We start from the raw sequence: 19,356 nt of genomic DNA on the forward strand, positions 1-19,356 counted from the left end.
TGATAGACCTAGACTGGATCATTACTGTGTGTAACTAGCGTCTCTTTAATGCAACGTCCTTAGCTGTCGGGGCTTTTCAGCGTGAATATCTTCCCGCTCTCCCCCTGCTCACGTACGTCTCCTGCACAAGCCCACTTCACACTGAAACATTTTCAAAGTGATCTCAAGCTGCTAAGTTTCTGAGTGTTTATTCCTTGATCTTTTCTCCATTTCTCTCAAAGCTCCATCATCTCCTCTTGACAGTTGCTCAGTGTTGCGAGACCTTGAGGGGGAATTTCTCACCGCCTTTAACCTGCCGGGACGGAGACGGCGAGAGAGATGAAGAAGAGGAACGAATTAGCCTGTCCTTCCATTTCCATAGTTCTCTCTCTCTCTCATCTCGACACCCATGGGTTGTGAGAGAACAAGAGTGGGAGAGGTGGAGGGGGAGAGTAGTGAGTGCTGTGTTTGTGTGGGAGACGGCTCGGGGCTGCAGGTTCACTGTAGCAGGACTGGCCGAGGGCTGGAAAGAGAGGCTTTTCAATACGCCTACCCACGGACTCACGCTCCCCCGATCCACTTTCTGCCACAGCCTCCCACAAACACTCTGCATCCGCTAGAAGACAAACGGATCCTAAAAACAGCCACTTCCGATGAACAGACTTTCAAATATCAGCAAAATGCAATAAATCATATGGATAATTAGCATCTCCCTCAGAATGAATTAATAAACGGGATGAAAACAAACGGGGACGTCAGCTGGTTTAAGCCAGCCGGAGTTCTCCTTCCATTCGGTGAAACGGAACTCCAAACTAAATCTCTTACATAACATACTGGCAAACAGGTCTTCATTCACATGCTGGCTAACCTTGACTCGTTAGTGGGAATGGCTCGGCGGAGGTTTCCATCTCTCTGGGTCCTGTGTAAACCCTCGAGTAGTTCCTGACCGCTGCAGTCACTCCGTTTCCAAAAAAGAAACCCCAGGAAAGTTCCAGTGGAGGTGCAAATCACAACTGTGTCGTAACCGTGGCTGGCATCGCCGGCACCGTGCCTACGAGAGGGCAGACGGGCAGCACCGGTGGAAACTTGACTAAATATATTCGTGTTATTTTCTCTCCTCAAAGGCACTCATGGTCAACGGGGTCCCTCTCCTATAGCTCCACACACAGTTTGTTTTACCTCCTAGCATCCAGTTCCCATGGAAGAACCACAGGCCAACGTGAGGAAATCAACGGAGGGCAGGACAGATGTGTTTTCTTTGTCACCATACCCCTACATGTTTCAGTCGGACGGGTGTGCTTGCAGATCTGACACACATTTTCTAAAAGTGAGCAGACTGTGTGGAGCAGTTCCTACCTCAGCTGTTTACTCCTGTTTAAAACTGCTAAGCAACAAGATTATGTCAGACAGAAGGAATAAACCAAGCACTTAATATACGACCGTGTGTATTTTGCTGAAATGCAGCAGTGTGCATAACACCTCTGTCATACCTCCTCTGAAAGTAAACGTCGACAGTAATTGCATTCTGTGCTTGAAACGAGCTGGAAGAACTAACGACTATTGCCTCGTCTTCATCAGTTTCATACAAACATGTCCAGCCGTGAAATATCCTCACCTTCTAAGTGATTTACGTTCATACATTAAAAGAAAACCTTATAAACCTTGTATAAAAATTAAAACCACACACTTTATATATAAACTTCTTAAGTTATTTGACCTGCCTTGCAGGCCCCGACAACAACAACAAACCCCTTATATAAACGGCAGATGGTTCATTCCGAGTCATATCAGTCCTCTGCTCCACAAGCTCATCACAGGTGTCGTAAAAACCCCGTGCGGACCGTTGTCATGGTGACACGGTTGGTGTTGACAGGGATGGTAGTGATGCTACAGGTGGAGGTTGAGCAGTCATTTTGGCTGCTCGCTACCTGTGTGGGCTTGTCTAGCGTCTGGCTGTGTGCTCACACGTGTGATGGAGGACGCCGGCTGCAACAAGCCCAAATTCCAAGGAAGTGCTACCTGTCACATAAACACATTTTCCCACGCAATAATATTTCCACCAAAATCCTCTGAGCCAAATTATGCCGAGGATCACGTTCTCAAAAGATCATGCCTGATGAATCGATCTCCTTGGTGTTGCATGTGTGCACGCGCTCGCACGTTAACTCACACACAGATGTTCTGGAACCAGAGCGACAACAAGACTATTTTTACACGAGGCTGCCCACACATGGGCGAGTTTACAGCAGGGGAATAGTGTATGTGCATGTAACGTGGGGTGGGGGTGTGGGTGTGGCGGGGGTGAAGCGAGGGGCTGACAAACATCCAGCAGCGTCCAGGTGGTGAGACTGAGAGCATGGAAAGCAAAGGGAAAAGAGGGGAAAGCTGTGGAAAGTTAAACTGGGCCTTAAATACAAGGGGTGACCACAGCCACTTACACCACACACACACACACACACACAGACACAACTGGATAGCAGTCCTGGCACCTGCACATCCAGAGAAAAGACTCTTATGTAATCTCGTTTGAGATATTCCAATAGTGTTTCCAGACTCATGAATGGGCGAGTGTGTGTGTTTGTGTGCACAGCGGCGGCGGCACACAGCGGCGGCGGCACACAGCGGCAGCAGCGAGAGTCCACCGGTGGTCGACAGTAAGAGTCGGGTGCGTCCGCAGCTCACCTGCCACCTCCACGATGTCCCCCGGGACGATGTCTCGAGCTTTGATCCTCTGGACGGCCTTGCGGTTCATGCGGTACACCTTCCCCATCTCTGGTTCGTACTCTTTCAGAGCCTCTATGGCATTCTCAGCGTTCCGCTCCTGTGCACAGAGACGGGAGGAAGAGAAGGTCAAGCCAAGGGCAATTTTAAAAATGCCTTAAATAAATAGACGAGCAACAATGACTATTATTCCCCTTCCGTGAGTTACTGTATCATGCAAACAAACACTGCTATGTGCCATTTGCACGTACAGATGTTGGCACATGGTGACAGTTTGAATTGAGCACACACATAAACAGAGGCGAGTCCATGCATCCCGCAACAGCTGGTGGACAGGATAAAACGTGTTAACTTTACTGTCTTGTCGGGCTTTGTATCCACGAGAACACGGCGTGGAAAGAAACGCCACTCGTGTGTGTTTACACGTCACACAGAGACGCGGGATGAAGAGTGGATCTCACCTGCCAGACCCCGATAACAGCGTTGGCGATGAGGATAAGAAGAATTACAATCGGCTCGACAAAGGCGGTGGCCGTCTCCTCTCCCTCCTCAAACAGAGCCAACACCTAGATGAACACAGTACACAGAAGATTAGCAGACTTTTTAAAACTGCAACCCAAGTCAATGCTGGATCCATTATATACATTTTCAGGGATGAATTGCTCTGGAACATATTTGGGAGAAAGAAAAGCTTGAATATGGAGAGAGAAAACTGTGTCGTCTTGATGTTGCACCTCAACCCTGTCAAATAAACAACCATCCGGCTCCAAATGTGCTGATATGGTTTTGATTTGATTCAGTTTTAAGAGGATCCATTACACTCTTCTGCTTTACCCCCCTTTTCTTTAGTTGGTGGTTTATCGTTTTTGTTTATGTAAAAGGTCAGACTTGCAAAGCATATTGTCCATCATCACGCCTCAACTGAAATCTTGTTACCTAGTAACACATTTGCATAATATTTGACCAGACAGAGGGAGTGGGGGAGTGAGGTGGCTGGACTGACCCTGCCGACCAGAGGTCAGCGCGGTGCATACAGTACAATGTTGCCCAATGTGAATATAAGAATGTCTGGTCAATAGACAGCAATAACCCTCCGACCTCCACAGCCAAGAGCAGGTGATATTAGAGCCTGAAATGAGGAGAGATTCACTGTTTGATTCACAATCCTGGCTCTCAAGAGTGAAAGGCATAAGGACAGCCGCGGGGTTCAAGCTCATCCCTCTGCGGTTAATACAGTTAGAGGCTGCAAAGATCACCGTGACAACACAAGCAAAGATAACATTTCTCAAGAAGTGAAAGAAAAACAAAAACTGTGGCTGCAGGCATTTCAAACGACTACTACTAATCTACTAATAAAATGGTCAAACCAAATGAAAACAAATTCAAGTTATCACTTAAATAAACATCAAGAATAAGAAGAGCCTGCAGCCTAGAGCAGCACGAATGAGCTGAAAATGACAAGACAACAAAATAAATTAAATCCTGCAGGAAACGAGATCATTGGGGAAATAAAATCAGTGGGATTACACTGGATGAACTGAGCTCATTTTAAAAACACTGTCGTTCTTATGAAGCCCAGTTCTGCAGCAGTGTATTTTAGAGTGCAGTTGAGATCCGGTACACCAAAGCTCCCGGAAGATAACACACAATTAACATTTACATAGGGATTTTGTGAGATCTATTCCTTTCTGTGGTGTAGTGCGTTTTTGGACGCCTTTGAAAATTAAACTTGAGAGGTTCAATGACAAGACTGACGGAGACAAGAATTTGGACATTTCGAGTCAAATATCCCCACAATAATTATGTAAATGATCTCCGACCTTTCCATGTAGATATGATCTCTGTCTCAGATGCAAATGATTTCAATCGTCAACCAACCGGTTCCCCCTCAATCAAACACCATTAGCTCTGTCAGCACTGTTAGCACCGTTAGCTGCAAGCCGCTGGCTCAGCTGTCACCACGTTGAGAGCCGTTGAGAGGCAATAAAAATGCTCCCGATTTCGTATACATTTATGATAGATTTTAGATATACTACACAATGACTCTTTTACGCTACTATACGTTTTTTTTCTCTACAGCCATTCAAGTATGATGACAACCGAATACTATTCTGTAATTCAGCTGTTGTATGAAGCAATAAAGTGCATCTTTACGTGATGATAGAGAGCTCCCCACTGCAACACAGGTATGACTTCATACTTCTATGAAACTAAAAGGAACCACACAACCAAAGCAGCAGCAGAGAAAGAGAGAAGCATAGATAATGGGGCTTATCAAATGATAAAAGAGTATATTCTCCCAGATCTATTGAGTGGCAGAGTGTACGTCCAGGCAGGCCCGAGCCCGGTCGATAGCTCATCATTCCCCATCATTTAGGACGGTAAATCTCCCCTCTGAGCCGAGACTGGAGGGCAACAATGGCAGTCCTCTCAGCAAGGACCCTTCAAAAGACACACCATCAGACACATTCAGGGAGGGTGTGGAAAAGCAATGGCTTTCACGCTGAAGAGGAGCTCAAACGGAGAGATGAGGGTTTTAAAACTGGACATTTGTCTGCGTTTGCATGTGGCTATCCGAGACAAAACTAAGCTCAGACTGAACGTTTTGAAATCAGAGCTTCATTACCAAAATAAATCTCTCCTCACAGCTCTAAACATCGCACTCTTCACACCTCACATGCAGCACTGAACGCTGAGACACGGCCAGACAGATGGCCGTTCATATCTGGACATTTTCCAGAGTTTTGGAACATTACCCACGGCGCTCTGCAAAATGGAAAAACACTCGTATCAAATTGATAAGGAAAAAAAGGTCACCTATTGAAGAATAGAGTGTAAACACAGGAGGCCCGGAAGCCAATTCAATTGTCACTTGACTTTTTAAAGTCGCTTCCTGTGCTCTCTTGAACTCCACAGTACTAACTCAACTTCTTGTAGTGACATGGAAAACCAAATAAAAGATCAACCCTCTCTCTTCCTTCAACTCAAAGGGAGGAAGCGGGCTGATTGTTTCAGGTGGCTGGCGTGGCTTTCTATGTGGCTCTGTCCTATTGAACCCTGACAGAGGGGGCTGCTTGTAGCTTCATTTTTTATATATTGTGTATTTATCATACAATGAATATGTTATATTTATTTAATATTATGTATAGAAAATACTATATATTCAATTTATATATAAAATGATTTTTTTTAATAAGAATATTTTATAGAATAGCCCAACCTGTCCTCTTGTGCATCATGCAAAGGAGGCAGGAGAGTTTAATCAGCCCCATTTGAATATATTCAAAATGGAAGCCAAATGAGTCCCAGGCTAAGGTTTAACTTTCACTCTGGTTCCCTCTTCTTCAGCTATTCCCTGGTGACACAAAAAACAGTGAGCAAACAGAGAAAGAACCGTAGGAACATAAACACCAAAAAGCTGCTCTGGAGTGCCATATATTTCTGACTTAGAGTCATATCGGGTCACAAGAACACTCACTGAAACCACTCCAGGCAACGATGACACTGTAATACATTAGGGTCTGTGCAGCAGTGGAACAGGGGCCCCGTTCCACTATAAACAAGCTTTTTTATGCCTGATTTACATGAGGAAAAGTGGAGCCTACACTCCAAAGTCCTGCAGCGAACAACCCACGCCTGCTCCCGAGCCTCCCGCCAACACAACAACAGTTAGAGAAGATGTATTGTGTCATATACATATTTAGAGCAACTTTCCTAGATCCAGAAACAGCAACATCAATTCCACCCTTCAACATGGGGGACATGCTGTAATAAATGGAAAAAAAAAAACGTATTATGCGGTCAGGATTCCCCCATTCCACCCCTACTCCGACCTCCACCACCCTTGGACTGAGACCAGGGTCACAGTTGTGTTTCCAGTTGAGCAGAAGAAGTGCTGTGCCTGTTTCCCCTCACTGAAACCATATCAACACCGGGTGGAAAAGCCTGTAATAGACAGATTTCCACTTGAGATCGGACCACAAAGTAGGTTGAGCAGCGTCCCAACCATAGACTCCATGTAAGAAGTGGACCTCATCATCCTGGCGTCACCCATTGCTTTGTGGACTACGGTTTTGAAGCCTTTTTTTAAATTATTATTATTATTATTATAACCATCACCATCTTGGATTTTGGCTGTTGCCATCTTGGAATGTTTACAACTAATGAACCGAAGTAAGCATATTTCGATATGGATGGATATGAAGTACACAAGCGGCAGAGCAGAACCCTTACTGGATCTGGTTCCATCAATGTACAGTCAAGTGTAATCTTAGTAGCTTATTGCATTGGCAGCATGTTAGCATATTAGCATTGTTATTGACGCAGTGGTAGCGGCCTGTCAATCACAAGGTAACCCCGCCCTAAAGCATCCCCTGCTTTCTGGTCTATTAAAGTCTAAATGGACAATAATTTACGAAATTAATGTCATGCTGTATTGAAGAAGACTTAAAACTAGAGATTGAGACCATAAACTCATGTTTACCATGTTTACTGAGTTAATAAATCAAAAGAAGTAGGGTCATTTTGTCATAGATTCAATACAATAATTTTGCCACCAGACGAGTCGCCCCCTGATGGCCAGTTGAGAGAATGCAAGTTTAAGGCACTTCAGCCGTGGCTTCACTTCAGAACCAGAGGTTGCTGTCTGGTCCCAATAGGGGGGAAAAGCCAGCCTGATGCTAGTGGAAATAGTCTATTAGGTGGCAATTTGAGTCTCAAATTCAAAAGAGGAAATGAGAGAATTAAGATCATGAACAAATATGATGAAGGCCACTGGCATTTTAATTGGCTGGGTTGTACTTACAAAGGAGACACAGGCAGCTAGCAGCAGGATCCTGACCAGGAGGTCTTCAAACTGCTCCACCACCAGCTCCCACAGGGACTTGCCTGGAATATTTATAGACAAATAAACGTCACACAGACACCTTTATGCATCACACTCAATTTGAAGTTGAGACTTCCCCTGTAAGAGCTCCATGTATCCGTATACTTAAGGCTGAAGAGGATCTGGAGGATGTATGGACTAATTTGTTCATTAATAGTGACAAGCAGCTGTAAAGAGAGACAATCCCTATGTTTACAGAGTAGTGGTGTAAGTCCATTGGTGGAAAGCTGCAGTAGTGTACAATCCCAAAGTTTAGCCCTTGGTCTACAGAGAAGAAAATATCCTGGCTTAATCGGGTTGTAAAAGAGAGGAGGACTGCAGTGCACTGGAAAAATCAATATTTACCTTCTTCAGCTGGGAGCTCTGTGGATGTCACACCACGCCGGTTGTAAAGGAGTCGGATGGAGAGCATGGAGGAGAAAGACAAAGAGCAGATAATACAGTTAATTAACTCAGCCTGACTTTGATGCATGCACACGTCCAAATTACCCAGCATCTCTTCTGCTAAGCTATGATCAGCAGGAACAGCAACACTGTTGGATCGTGATCTGCTGTTGTGTTAATACAGACTACCAAAATCTAGGATATGCTATTGAGGAAAATTATCCTTAAAGGATTCTCAGGATATTTTCAATTTCATCTTCAGTATCTTCAGTATCTTCAGTCCTCCAGCATCAACATGTTGTCGACACAGATGTAATAAACAGCTTCATGAGACCGAGTCCTTTGATTCCGGTATGATTGCTCATTTCCTGCTCTTGTAAAGGTTAACTGAAATCACTGATGGTCTGTCAAAAGTAAGATGGGACTCGATACATGTTCAATGAGGAAAACTGTGTTTTCATCTCATTTATATTTTTTTATCTTGATAAATGTTGTTGAATAATTGTAGGGAACCCTACCTGTCAAGCCCCTTGTGGGTTTTTTTGTTTCCTTTGCATGTTTCTTTTTTTCTTTTTCTTGTTTTCTTAACAAATAAACAAATCAAAATCAAATCAAAATCTCAGTTGTCAAAACTGATCAGATTTCATTGCAATACTAATTCAATTCTTATGCATGTTCTAATCTTAATAGAAAATTAGAGTGACTGGAAGCTGTGACTTGTTGGTGATTTCACATTACGAAATGATAATCAAAGTGAGCAAATTTTGACGAAAACATCTTCCATTTTAGTCCCATATTACTCAGTTAACTTCAAAAGAAAAGACCGTTTGATGAAGAAGAGGTTATGTTGCTGTAAGTTTTATTAATGGCAAACTTATCTGATTTGATGACCAGAACACAACACCCACCACACACATGACTCACTGGTTCCGAGTAGAAAACACATCAGTCATATTCTAAAAACATTCCAATTGACGAGTACTGTTGATCAGTGTCACCACAATCAAACACAGGCGTGCTTAGTCACGGCGTTTGTCAGCTCCTCGTCAAGTCTGACGCAAAACAGCCACCCGAGTCCAACGTGACACAACGTCCATCACGTGTGAATGAAAGTTGAAAAAGCTCTATTTATCTGCCATCAGAGCCTTTTCTTTTGTCATCGGCTCGTTCTGGAAAAGTCTGCAGTCTCCTTTAAGCGGTGGAAACCCCGTGTTTCCCTGCATGTTTGCACCAGACCACGCTACACGAGGATGAAATGTGCCCCTGCAGAGAGAGGGGCTGCCTGGAAAGAGGACGGACCATGACGTGAGGCCCGCAGCCTCCTTCCAAAAACAAAAACCTTGCTCACATAACGGATGCCACCGGCGGAAAGAGACATTTATTACCCCTCATGACTTCTGGAATCGTTCCTCTGCTTTAAAAACTGGATTTTTTTCCCCCCAATGCCGAAAAGACGGTGAAAGCCTTCTGGTTCTCCTTGTGCATCTCCCGGCTCCATGAATGAGGCCTGCGTAATAATAGCTGATGAGTCACTGTGAATCAAACTGTCTGTCTGGAGAGTTCTCAGGTCGGACACGGTTGAACTCACGGGGGACTTTTGGCTGCACTCTGCCAGCAGCAGCAGCAGAAATGTGCAGAAGTGGGTTCTGCTGTTTTCCATGCTCCACCAGTCTGACATAAGCCTGTTTCCCCCCCCATTACTGTGCCTCCCTGGTTGTATAATGGCTTTATGGCAGACAGGCCGGCTGCAACCCTGCAGACAAAGATGGACTGACTGAAAGGACAAGACGGGCGGAGGGGGAAGGCGAGGGGGAGGGAGGGAGGGAAAGGGCTGGAGGTGTTGAATGGGGTTCCCCGGCTTCCCTCTGCCAAGGATTCCCTCCCAGTCATCTGGGCTGTGTCAACCCGGGGCTTGCCCAGGCACATTCCTGAATACTGACTTCACCTCTCTCTCTCTCTCCCCCTCTCCCTCTCTCCCTCCCCGTGTCCCCACAGCACCTCCCCAGCCCTCCTCCCTCCAGGCCCAGACAATGAATAAAAGAGCTTGTTTACGCGCAGAGGGGAGACACTTCCTGGAGACGGTTGCCAACAACAGCAGAGGGCGGGTTTCTGCGTCCAGAGAGTCAGGAAGCGGAGCAGGAAGCCGGCCATCTATCTCTCTGCTTTGCAAACGATCTGCTGATAAAAAGGAGCTTTCACTGCGAGCTCCTTTTACGCTTCACTTTCTTCTCTGACCGAGTCCATTAACGAATTACAGGCCTCGTTATTAGGACCCCACAGGAAACATCACGTCCGAGCCAGTTGGTTATGAGCGAGCGAGAGTTCAGGCCCGTGTAAACTACAAACATGTGAAAGTTTGCAGCAGTTACCATGGCGACTTGGCTCACGAAGGCTCCTTGAAAAAAAATTTGCGCTACGCGAGGTAATGTGCCAGTGCCTGTCAAATTTTACCAGGAATAACTCTTATGCAAGCAGCAGGGCCTTGATGCAGCACGCTCTGACTGCAGCAATCCCCACACATTCTCATGTGAACGGCTCGTTTCTTTCCTCCGAACACGAACACAGTTTGCATGAGTGGCAGCGTGCAGGAAAGCAGTCACACCTCCAGATAACCAGCGAGCAGCCAGCTTGTTAAGGGTGAGCAGGGAGGCTTAGGCAGCTGCAGTAGTTAGACCTGCAATGCTTCAGTAAGCGGCCCCAGCTCCAGGATCCTGCTCCAGCCGCTGACCGTGAGAATGTAAAACAGGCCTATAAATAGCATGATGGGAACCCCTAATCGGCTACTATAGCTTCCTATATCCGCTTACTCTCCTAATGTATTCCCCCACCAGAAAAGGTCTGAATGCATTAACCATATCAAATGTGAATTATAAATGTTCCCGGTTCTCCTCCCTAACCACATTATCTCCGCTATGCAGGAGGCATCGCAGGTTACTGCGGAAGAGACGTCTGCAGTCTGCTGACAAAGACGGTGTTTGCTCCATCTACATAAATGTCTGTTTAATGTCTGGAGGGCTTCCCTTCTCCGGGGAAGTCGTACGGAACCATGTCAAGGGGGTGAGTGTCAGCAGCTATCTTTTGGAGCCCCGCCGACCTCTGAACAGCCTCGGGCATCGGGAGCAGAGGAGGAAGTGGTACGAGCAAGTCACTAATCACTCCTCTGCAGCATAACGACACGCAGCTACTCTCCAGTCATTACACGCCCGGAAACCTCTCACACTGGATGAAAGACGCTGCACTCAATCACCATGATGCAACAAAACTGTGGAGCTTTGAGCTAAATGCTAACTTGCACACAATGACAATGCCAACTAGTAGGGATGGGTAAAAATATCGATTCAGCAATGCATTGCGATTCTTTTCCCCGCAATTCAATATCGATTCAGCAATCTTCTGAATCGATTCAAGCTCCTGGCCAGTGGGGGCGCTGTGACCGACACCCTCGTGTGATTCGCGCTGTACGGACGGGGGCCGCACTAGACCAAACCATTACAATATGGCGACCGGAGTGAGTACAGCGTTCACACCGGCCGCGGAAGCGCCGCGAAATAGGCGCGTAGCGGAGCCCGCTTCCTTTCGGCGCCCCTGTTAAGCGATAGTGTAGTTCACACCAGACGCGGAGCGCCGCGAATAGGCGCGGCCGTCCCGCGCCGTGAAGCGATCGTTTCGGCGTCTGCTCTATTTGTTGCGCGTGCCGTGAGCGAACGCGTCAATTCTGGCAGGAATTCACACAAAGAAACACGAGACAATCCGGTCAATTTTCAAAATAAAAGCTATTTTCTAAATATAATAGATCCTCTGGGGACCATGAACATCTGCACAAAATATTGCCAATCCATCCAACAAACAATATGTTGAGATATTTTGCAGGATAAGTGAAAGCATATGGAAAAGAGGAATCGTGGGATTATCAAAGTCATTCATCCTGTAGGGACCATGAATATCTGTACAAAACTTCACAGCCATTCACCCAATAGTCATACCGTCTACATTTCAGTCTGTAGTAAACTGGTGGACCAAAACTACTACAGCTGTTTTGACGGCCCTTCTGAGGAGCTGGTAATAGCTTTTTATTGTTCTTACAGACAGTTTTTGTGTTTTAGTTGTATTAATAGTAGGGCTGTTCGATTTTGCCCAAAAATAAAATCCAGATTTTCTTCTCTCAAAATCCGATTTTCGATTATGATTATTTTGTGAAATAACAAAAGGCAAAGAAATTATTTCAAATATGCTGTTTTTTATTGAACATTTTGCAAATAATTTCCCCATTGGGATTTGAGTGCAAACCTTGCTCTTATTAAACAAAAAATCCCTCAAGGGATTAATATAAAGAACAATTAAACAATTTAACTTTTGCCATCTGGCTTTGCTCCATGTTATCTTCTTGTAGACCTCTTGTAAACAAAAAACAAAACAATAAAATCCCTTTGGGATTAAGAGAAAAACCTCACTTTCACATGTATCTTAAGGTGTGTCCATTAAACAAAAATGAATGAATAAAGTGCAGAACTTTAACTTTTTGAAAAATCGATTTTACGATTTTCACCTTTTTAACATCGTCCTAACTACATAATCGCGATTACGATTTAAAATCGATTAATCGAACAGGCCTAATTAATAGTAAAATGATGCTTTATATATTTGTAAGGACTTATTTCATTAAAAACACAGGGCAGTATAAAACTAGCTATAAGTTATTAGGAGGGATGTTTATAGTGCTCATTAGTATTTCTACACTGTTCTCTTCCTCACTTTTATTTCCTTTGTTGCACTTGGAGAAACTCACAACCGGTTAATTTACCGTTACTTTATTTCGGAACTATTCCATTTTTATTTTATTTTTTTTATTTAATTTCATGTCATTTTAAAAATATTATTGCTTATCGTTTTTAAATGTAATTCTGATGTTTTTTGCTGCCTTTGCCTCCGTGTTTGAAATATGCCATATAAATAAATAAATAAATAAAGCTACACTGTCTTACCTTCAGTGCCGCAAAAGGTTCAATTCTTTCCTACTAATTTTGAATACCAAGTTTTTAAAATGGGAAGAATAAGCTAAAAAAACTGTAGATTTCCTCAGTTCCCTGCAACAGGATGAGCCTCGAGCTGCAGTCCTATTTTCCCAACTAACTTCAGACAAATATTTAAAAACCTGCTGACAGATTCAGTTTGACTTTGGTAGAGTATTGCATACTGACAGAGAAAGCAAATAATGGTTTCATTTCAATGAGAGGCAAATAATTACATAAGCATGCACAGGGGGAAAGACATGTGGGGAAGAATGAGGACATATCCTGCTCAATGCAGTCATTTTAGCGGCGACGTACTTTTGATTAACTGATCGACCTGTACTTCTCTGCATGCTGGGAAACAGAGGAAACGCCACCGACTGTGAAAGTTCTTTATCGACGCCCATCTCTGAAAGTCTTGTCGGAAAAGAAGATGTAGTTTCAAAGTGGAGATTTTATCTTTTCTGGCCAATTAAGGACAGATTCAGCTCAAAGGCAGCCGATTGGCTGGACTCTCGGACGTCATCCAACTGTGGTCAGGGAAAAACAGACTGGCTTTTTCCTTGTGAGGTTGCACAGGACTGCAGAAATTAAACTGCAGCATCAATCTCGCATTCATCCTGTGAGAGTATCAAAGACACATTATCCGTGCGTGCGAAGCGCCATGTATAATATAGTAGTTAGTAGCATATGTTACTGGAAGGCCTGTTCCTAACTACTTTATCTTGAAATCAACACATTTTTTGATTTGGAAAATTCAGTTACCACAAACACTTCATAAACTGCCCACATCTGGTCTCTAAGTGCACACATACACTGCTTGGTGCACATTAGATTCAGGTTGGGTCTTGCTCCACATTTCATAGACGGAAAGAAGAATCGTCTGTCAACTGAGCAGGACATGCATGAGGTGATTAGCACAGAGCTCATATCTCATCAGCGCTCAACGCTTCCTCTTTAAGGTCACAGCTGTGCGAAGATCCATTTTTTGAAGCGTCCCAACAGGCCAGCGAGGAGGATGGCACCCGGCCACCCAGTAGCCAATAGGAGAACCCGAATGCTGTGAAAACTAGTCAGCGATGCCCCGAACGGCCGACTGAAATAACTGTGTTAACATCGTGCTATTTATAGGGTTTATTCTAGGTTTAGAAACCAGAACGACAATTCTGTCCAATCAAACGGCCGGTACAGCAACACTTTATCAACATGAGTCCTGCAGCAAACTAGTGACCATTTTAAATGGAGGGAAAATACACACACCCACAAACAGGAGATGCATATCGCTGTAAAAGATGGTGTGACTTTCACAACCACACACACAGGATGCCCATACAGAAGCCCATTCCTCTTTGATGTGCCAAACTTGTATTAAAAAGATAAGTCTGGTTGTATTCTATATGTTCCCATGAAAAGACCAAAACCTACAATGAATTGATCCAACCAACAAATATTGTTTGTGTCGCTAAAGTCTGATGGATCGTATTCCTCTGGGCTATAAAGCTGCGTCGTTGTCTAAAAACTATTAAACATACTATCACTGCTGCACCGGATGACTCCGTCCATTTTTTATTTTATTTTATTTTACCTTTATTTAACCAGGGAAGAATCACATTGAGATAGATATCTCTTTTACAAGTGAGCCCATTATTACGATGAACCTGGGCACTGTAGTTTATTTGAAGTTTATTCATCATAAACTGTCCTGCAAGTGTACTCATTAGAGCACTCAATCCGCAGCTGAAAATAAATAGTTCCCAATAAATGCACCATTGATTCCATGTTGCTAAAAACCACAACCACATCAATACTTTACCATATGTCAATTATTATATTCTAATCAAGATATTTAAAAAGCTATATGGGGATATACGTGTCATAGAACATGTGACTGGTTTAAAAACATTATGAATTAAACATTACAAAGAAATACAATGTGGATGTAAAAACTACAATAAAAATTTTGCTTGGAATTATTACAAGATAAAGTATGAAATAATGAATTCAACAACTTATAGTTAAAGTTAAACAACTTATTCAAATAGTGTTCCTGTCTCTTTATGTCACTTTGTTTTGTTACTTGTTTTCGTTTGGCCAAACCTGTCTCAGTGAGCAGGAACAGGTCGACACTTGGGATCCGAACACATGACTTTTCTAGGACGTTCTTTTTCCATGCAGCTCATTACACGGCACAGAGCTCATATCTGAAAGCCCGGCGCTCAGAGACATGCAGCACATGCACATAAGAGGCCACTCGTCGAAGCATAAACACCTTCGGAGTCGTTTATCTTCTCAACCACGAGGGTACGACGATGGCGACTGACAGATGCAGAGGTGGGAGGGAAGGAGGCAAGACGAGTGACAAGCTCCAACAAGATCACAGCTCCTTTGAAGGCGGCCGGCCAGGCACACACAGCGAGCCCACTAGAACAGGGAAGTGACTCAACACCCGAAGGACTTCAAATTACTTTTCTACGTCTTAACTCTCCTTTTTTCAGCCCACACAATACCAATGCAATTTAACTCTCAACTGGACCAGAGCAAGCGACAGTACAGTGGAGGCCGATAAAGTCCCGACTGGGGAGTGTGCTGCAATGTGCAACCTGCATGCAAGTGGTGGCGGAGGAGGAAACGACAGAACACCTCTCGTATTTCAAACGCAGGCGCGAGTAAGTCAGGCCTCTTTCATGTCGAGTTGCAGAACAGGAAGAGAAACAACACAAGAGTGAGATCCCACTGGAGGATGTTGTAATCATTATTTGTGGCAGAAACCAGAGTGAGGAGAGTGCAGTAACGCGGATGGCATCATCTAATAACCACAAGCAGCAACGTCACACACCCACCAGATTGCATCAGCAACAGACAACAAAACACATTTGTTGGAAAACAGGCACACAAGTCGTCTAATAATCAAATTCATTGAAATGACGGCCGGATCAACAGAAGCACGGTGGCTTTGTAAGGTTTGTGGACGTCAGATCGCTCTTCATGTTGACGAAAGCTTTTGCATCATCATTCTGTCTGGAAGTCAACGTACGTGTCCAACATTGGACACCGTGTGACGACGGTGTGACGACAGGAGCTGCTGGGTTGTTTAACCAGAATGTGTTGCGCAATTGTACTCTTCTCCTAAAAGGAGTGTCAAACCACATTTCCACAACCGAGACCAAACTTGAAGGCTCTGAAATAAGTGGTTTATTTATAGGCTTTGATTAATAATGCTTCCTAATTTACTTACTAGTTTCAGGAAGCAGAAACATCTCTGAATTGTTAAAAAAAAACAATAAGAGGAATCAATAAATGAACACCCTCCTGTAAAAAGAAAAAAGCCTGTCTTCCCTGGTCACTCCCTCACCTGTTAGCCAGCGGCTTTGAACATTCCTGTCGAGGTCAACCCCTCCCCCCCCCCCTCTCCCCTCCCTCAAAAACGTTGATTGCTCATGAGGACAATATGCCCTTTCTGAAAGTGAACGGACTGTGCTTTAGAGATTGGGGTTACAAGTGCACAGGACACAATCATCCAACACTGCAAGCTGGAACAGCACAAACATTCTTGAGACACACACACACACACACACACACGCACACGCGCACACACACACACACCATCATAAACAACTAGTTTACAATCAAAGTGATAGACTGTCTTGTAAATTGAGGTGCGCGTGTGTGAATGAAGATCGGTATAAAGCCGGAGCTGCTAGTGGACCATAAATAAAAGGTGGGAATAAAAAAGGTCAGCCGCCTCCGTTCTGCAGCGCAGAGCGCTATGTGGAGGAGCGTGTCCAGATGTGGCGGCTAAGCTCATTTTCCAACACGGGATCAGAAAGTCTGACACGGCTCCGTGGGGTTTTAACACCACACATGAAAGAGCCGACATAAAGCCAGGAAGCTCAGACGCCGTTCACCTGTCTTCACTCCCCCGTGGCACTGAAAGGCAACATTTTATGTGCTTTTTTGTAACTGGGAGAATCATAAATATCAATAATCTCCTGAGGAAAGAGTGCGAGGGCTTTGAGCAATTCTCCATTAAAGAGGAATTAATGAGAGAGCTACGTTTTAAGTTACAATGTTGTATGAAGAAGCCCTGACCTCCACTTCTACGTTACCTATAGAAGAAATAAGGCAAGACGCAGCAGTCATGTTTTAATAGTGGGGTTCAGGGGACAGCTAGCAGCTAACAGACCCTTGTCAGATGTGCTTCATCTCCCTCATCCATCCCCGGATACGTGGACGCCGACGCTCCAGGCCCACGGAGGATTGTTGTGCACCAGCCAAACAAGTCACATGGTCCTCCCCGCATGTCGGCGCCTCCTCCAACGAGACACTCGGAGCGGCGAGATGATGGTTGATCGCGTCAATCTCACCTCCTCTTTGCCTCATCTTGTCCAAACTGAGACATACACTGACTTTTACGCGATGCACAGTGCAGATCTTTGTTTGTGGACCTGTTGATTTAGGTTCACGATACCACCGGGTCTGCGGTCCGCGAGCAGAAGGGAAGGAGCCGTTTAGCACATCACTCTCTGATGACATGTACTAAAATAGTAAACAAACCCAAGCTCATTTAACGCTGTTTCTTCCCGTTTTTCTGGCTCGTGGAGGAGACGCTAGAGTGTACTTGTAGAGTCAGGCCCTCCAAGGAGGCAAAAAAAGGGGCATTCCCTCCCACCGGCGTGCATCTGTAACGCGCTCGCACAAGGCAGGAAGTTCACAGCTAAAAGTGAAAAGAGATGTTATCTGCGGCAAGATGTCGCTTTTTTTTTCCCTCCATGAAGTCATCATGGGCGCCTGGGCAGAGTGGCTGGCCGCAACAAAAGGGCTACTGTGTGACTGGCACAATAACGTGTCTCGCTCTGCTCCACAGCTCGGCCACACATGCAAATGACAGGAGGGAAAGGTGCGGCGGCGTCAGGTGGTTCGAGCCCCGCACCAGAACACTCATCTAACGGCAGCCAGGTGCCCAAGGCGATGACGACTCGGGACGCCGGTGCGTGACTTGCACCCTACTTTGACAGAAGAGGCCATTTGTTTGTGATCTTTATCAACACGTCTGACTTCCCGCTGCAAACTTGTAATTTGAACCGGAGAGTGTACGGCATGTGGAGGGATCAACTGTTGAAAGTGAAAACAGGTTGTTCGAGATTTTGTTTCATTATTTTTCACCGGCTTGTCCTCTTCCACTCCAGTAGCCCGGCTCGCTCTGCACTTCCTGATCCCTGCTCGACTTGACAGCCAGGGATGTCACATTAGCGTCAATGCTTGGTGGGTGGGTGAGGGAGGGGAGAGGGGGGGGGGAGGCAGGTCTGTTTTCGACTAGAATAAAGGTTTCTTTATTTTCAGACCTGACAGGTGGTCAACTCAGGGGACGAGCTGAATTTAAAAAAATTAAAAACTCACTCAACTCCTGCATGAATTAATTTCAGTAAACCAATATCAGTTAATATGCACCGATATCTCCCCTGTCCGGATCAACTTTACCTGCCTAATTGACTTGAAACCCGGCTGTCTGTGAATGTGCCGCGTCTCTTTTCCACGTACTTTACGCGCACAGGTTCGCAGCAGCTTGAAACCTAACGGCAGCGGTTGGATTTCCTGGCAGATGAATCGACGCGGGGCTGCAAATACGCAGCAGCAGCAGCAGCAGCAGCTCCGAGGAGTGATATGAAGATGAAGGGCAAAACTACTCACCGTTCGCCCCGTATCTCTCCACGTTGACTTTGACTTGTTCCAGGGTCAGCCCGGTGTTCTCGTTCACGCCGAAGTTGTCCAAAACTTCGGTCGCCGATTTCGTGTGCGCATTTTCCATCGTGGCGGGTCTGGGCTTAGATGGTCGGAGCGGAATGCATGTGTTTGAGGAACATCTACTGTGGCAGCCGGAGGGTGCGCGGGTCGGAGGGCGCTAGTACCGGGGGGTGGTGGGTGGAACAGCAGTAGTTCCCAGCGATGCGCGTTGAGGCGGCTCAGTGTCGGCGGCTGTGCTCTGTCACCTGTCCCCCCTGGAGGGAAAAACAAGGTCCGGATCGCTGCTGTCGCTCTGCTGGTCGACTGCTGCTGCTGCTACTTCATCTCCATCTGAAGGTGTGCTGTGTGCGCGCCGCGGCGGACCGCCTCTCCGCTGTTGAGCACTCCCTCCCGCGCGCCGATTGGCTGCGCGTACCTGAGACTCACGCGACCACTTCAAACATCTGCCTCCGCACCAGGATGCACGCGGGCCTCGTGCTCGTTACCGTGCAGCCTGCTAACTTGTAGTCGGCGCTGTCACGTGACGTCATTTTGTTGCACTTTATAGGGGAGGTTTATCTTTTTGGGGATTGCGGACTTGAAGGGGGGGGTGCCTTGCTCAAGGACACGATTACAACAGTGGCTGGCAAGCACGAG

At 45.5% G+C, this 19,356-nt stretch overlaps 1 protein-coding gene across 1 annotated transcript in view; it reads right to left on the reverse strand.

Annotated features, from left to right (window-relative positions):
• The window catches only part of atp2a3 (ATPase sarcoplasmic/endoplasmic reticulum Ca2+ transporting 3), a 38,363-nt gene extending 19,297 nt beyond the window's left edge, over nucleotides 1-19,066 (reverse strand). The window contains exons 1-5 of the mRNA XM_084028257.1: nucleotides 18,667-19,066; nucleotides 7,931-7,948; nucleotides 7,505-7,587; nucleotides 3,162-3,266; nucleotides 2,662-2,800 (exon numbers count right to left, since the gene is read on the reverse strand). Of these exons, the coding sequence (XP_083884383.1) occupies nucleotides 2,662-2,800; nucleotides 3,162-3,266; nucleotides 7,505-7,587; nucleotides 7,931-7,948; nucleotides 18,667-18,784 (463 nt within the window). The 5' untranslated portion in view covers nucleotides 18,785-19,066. The remainder of the gene's footprint in view (nucleotides 1-2,661; nucleotides 2,801-3,161; nucleotides 3,267-7,504; nucleotides 7,588-7,930; nucleotides 7,949-18,666) is intronic.
• Nucleotides 19,067-19,356: the final 290 nt, after the last annotated feature.

The sequence above is a fragment of the Eutrigla gurnardus genome, assembly GCF_963514095.1.
Source record: "Eutrigla gurnardus genome assembly, chromosome: 15".
NCBI classification, from domain to species: domain Eukaryota; kingdom Metazoa; phylum Chordata; class Actinopteri; order Perciformes; family Triglidae; genus Eutrigla; species Eutrigla gurnardus.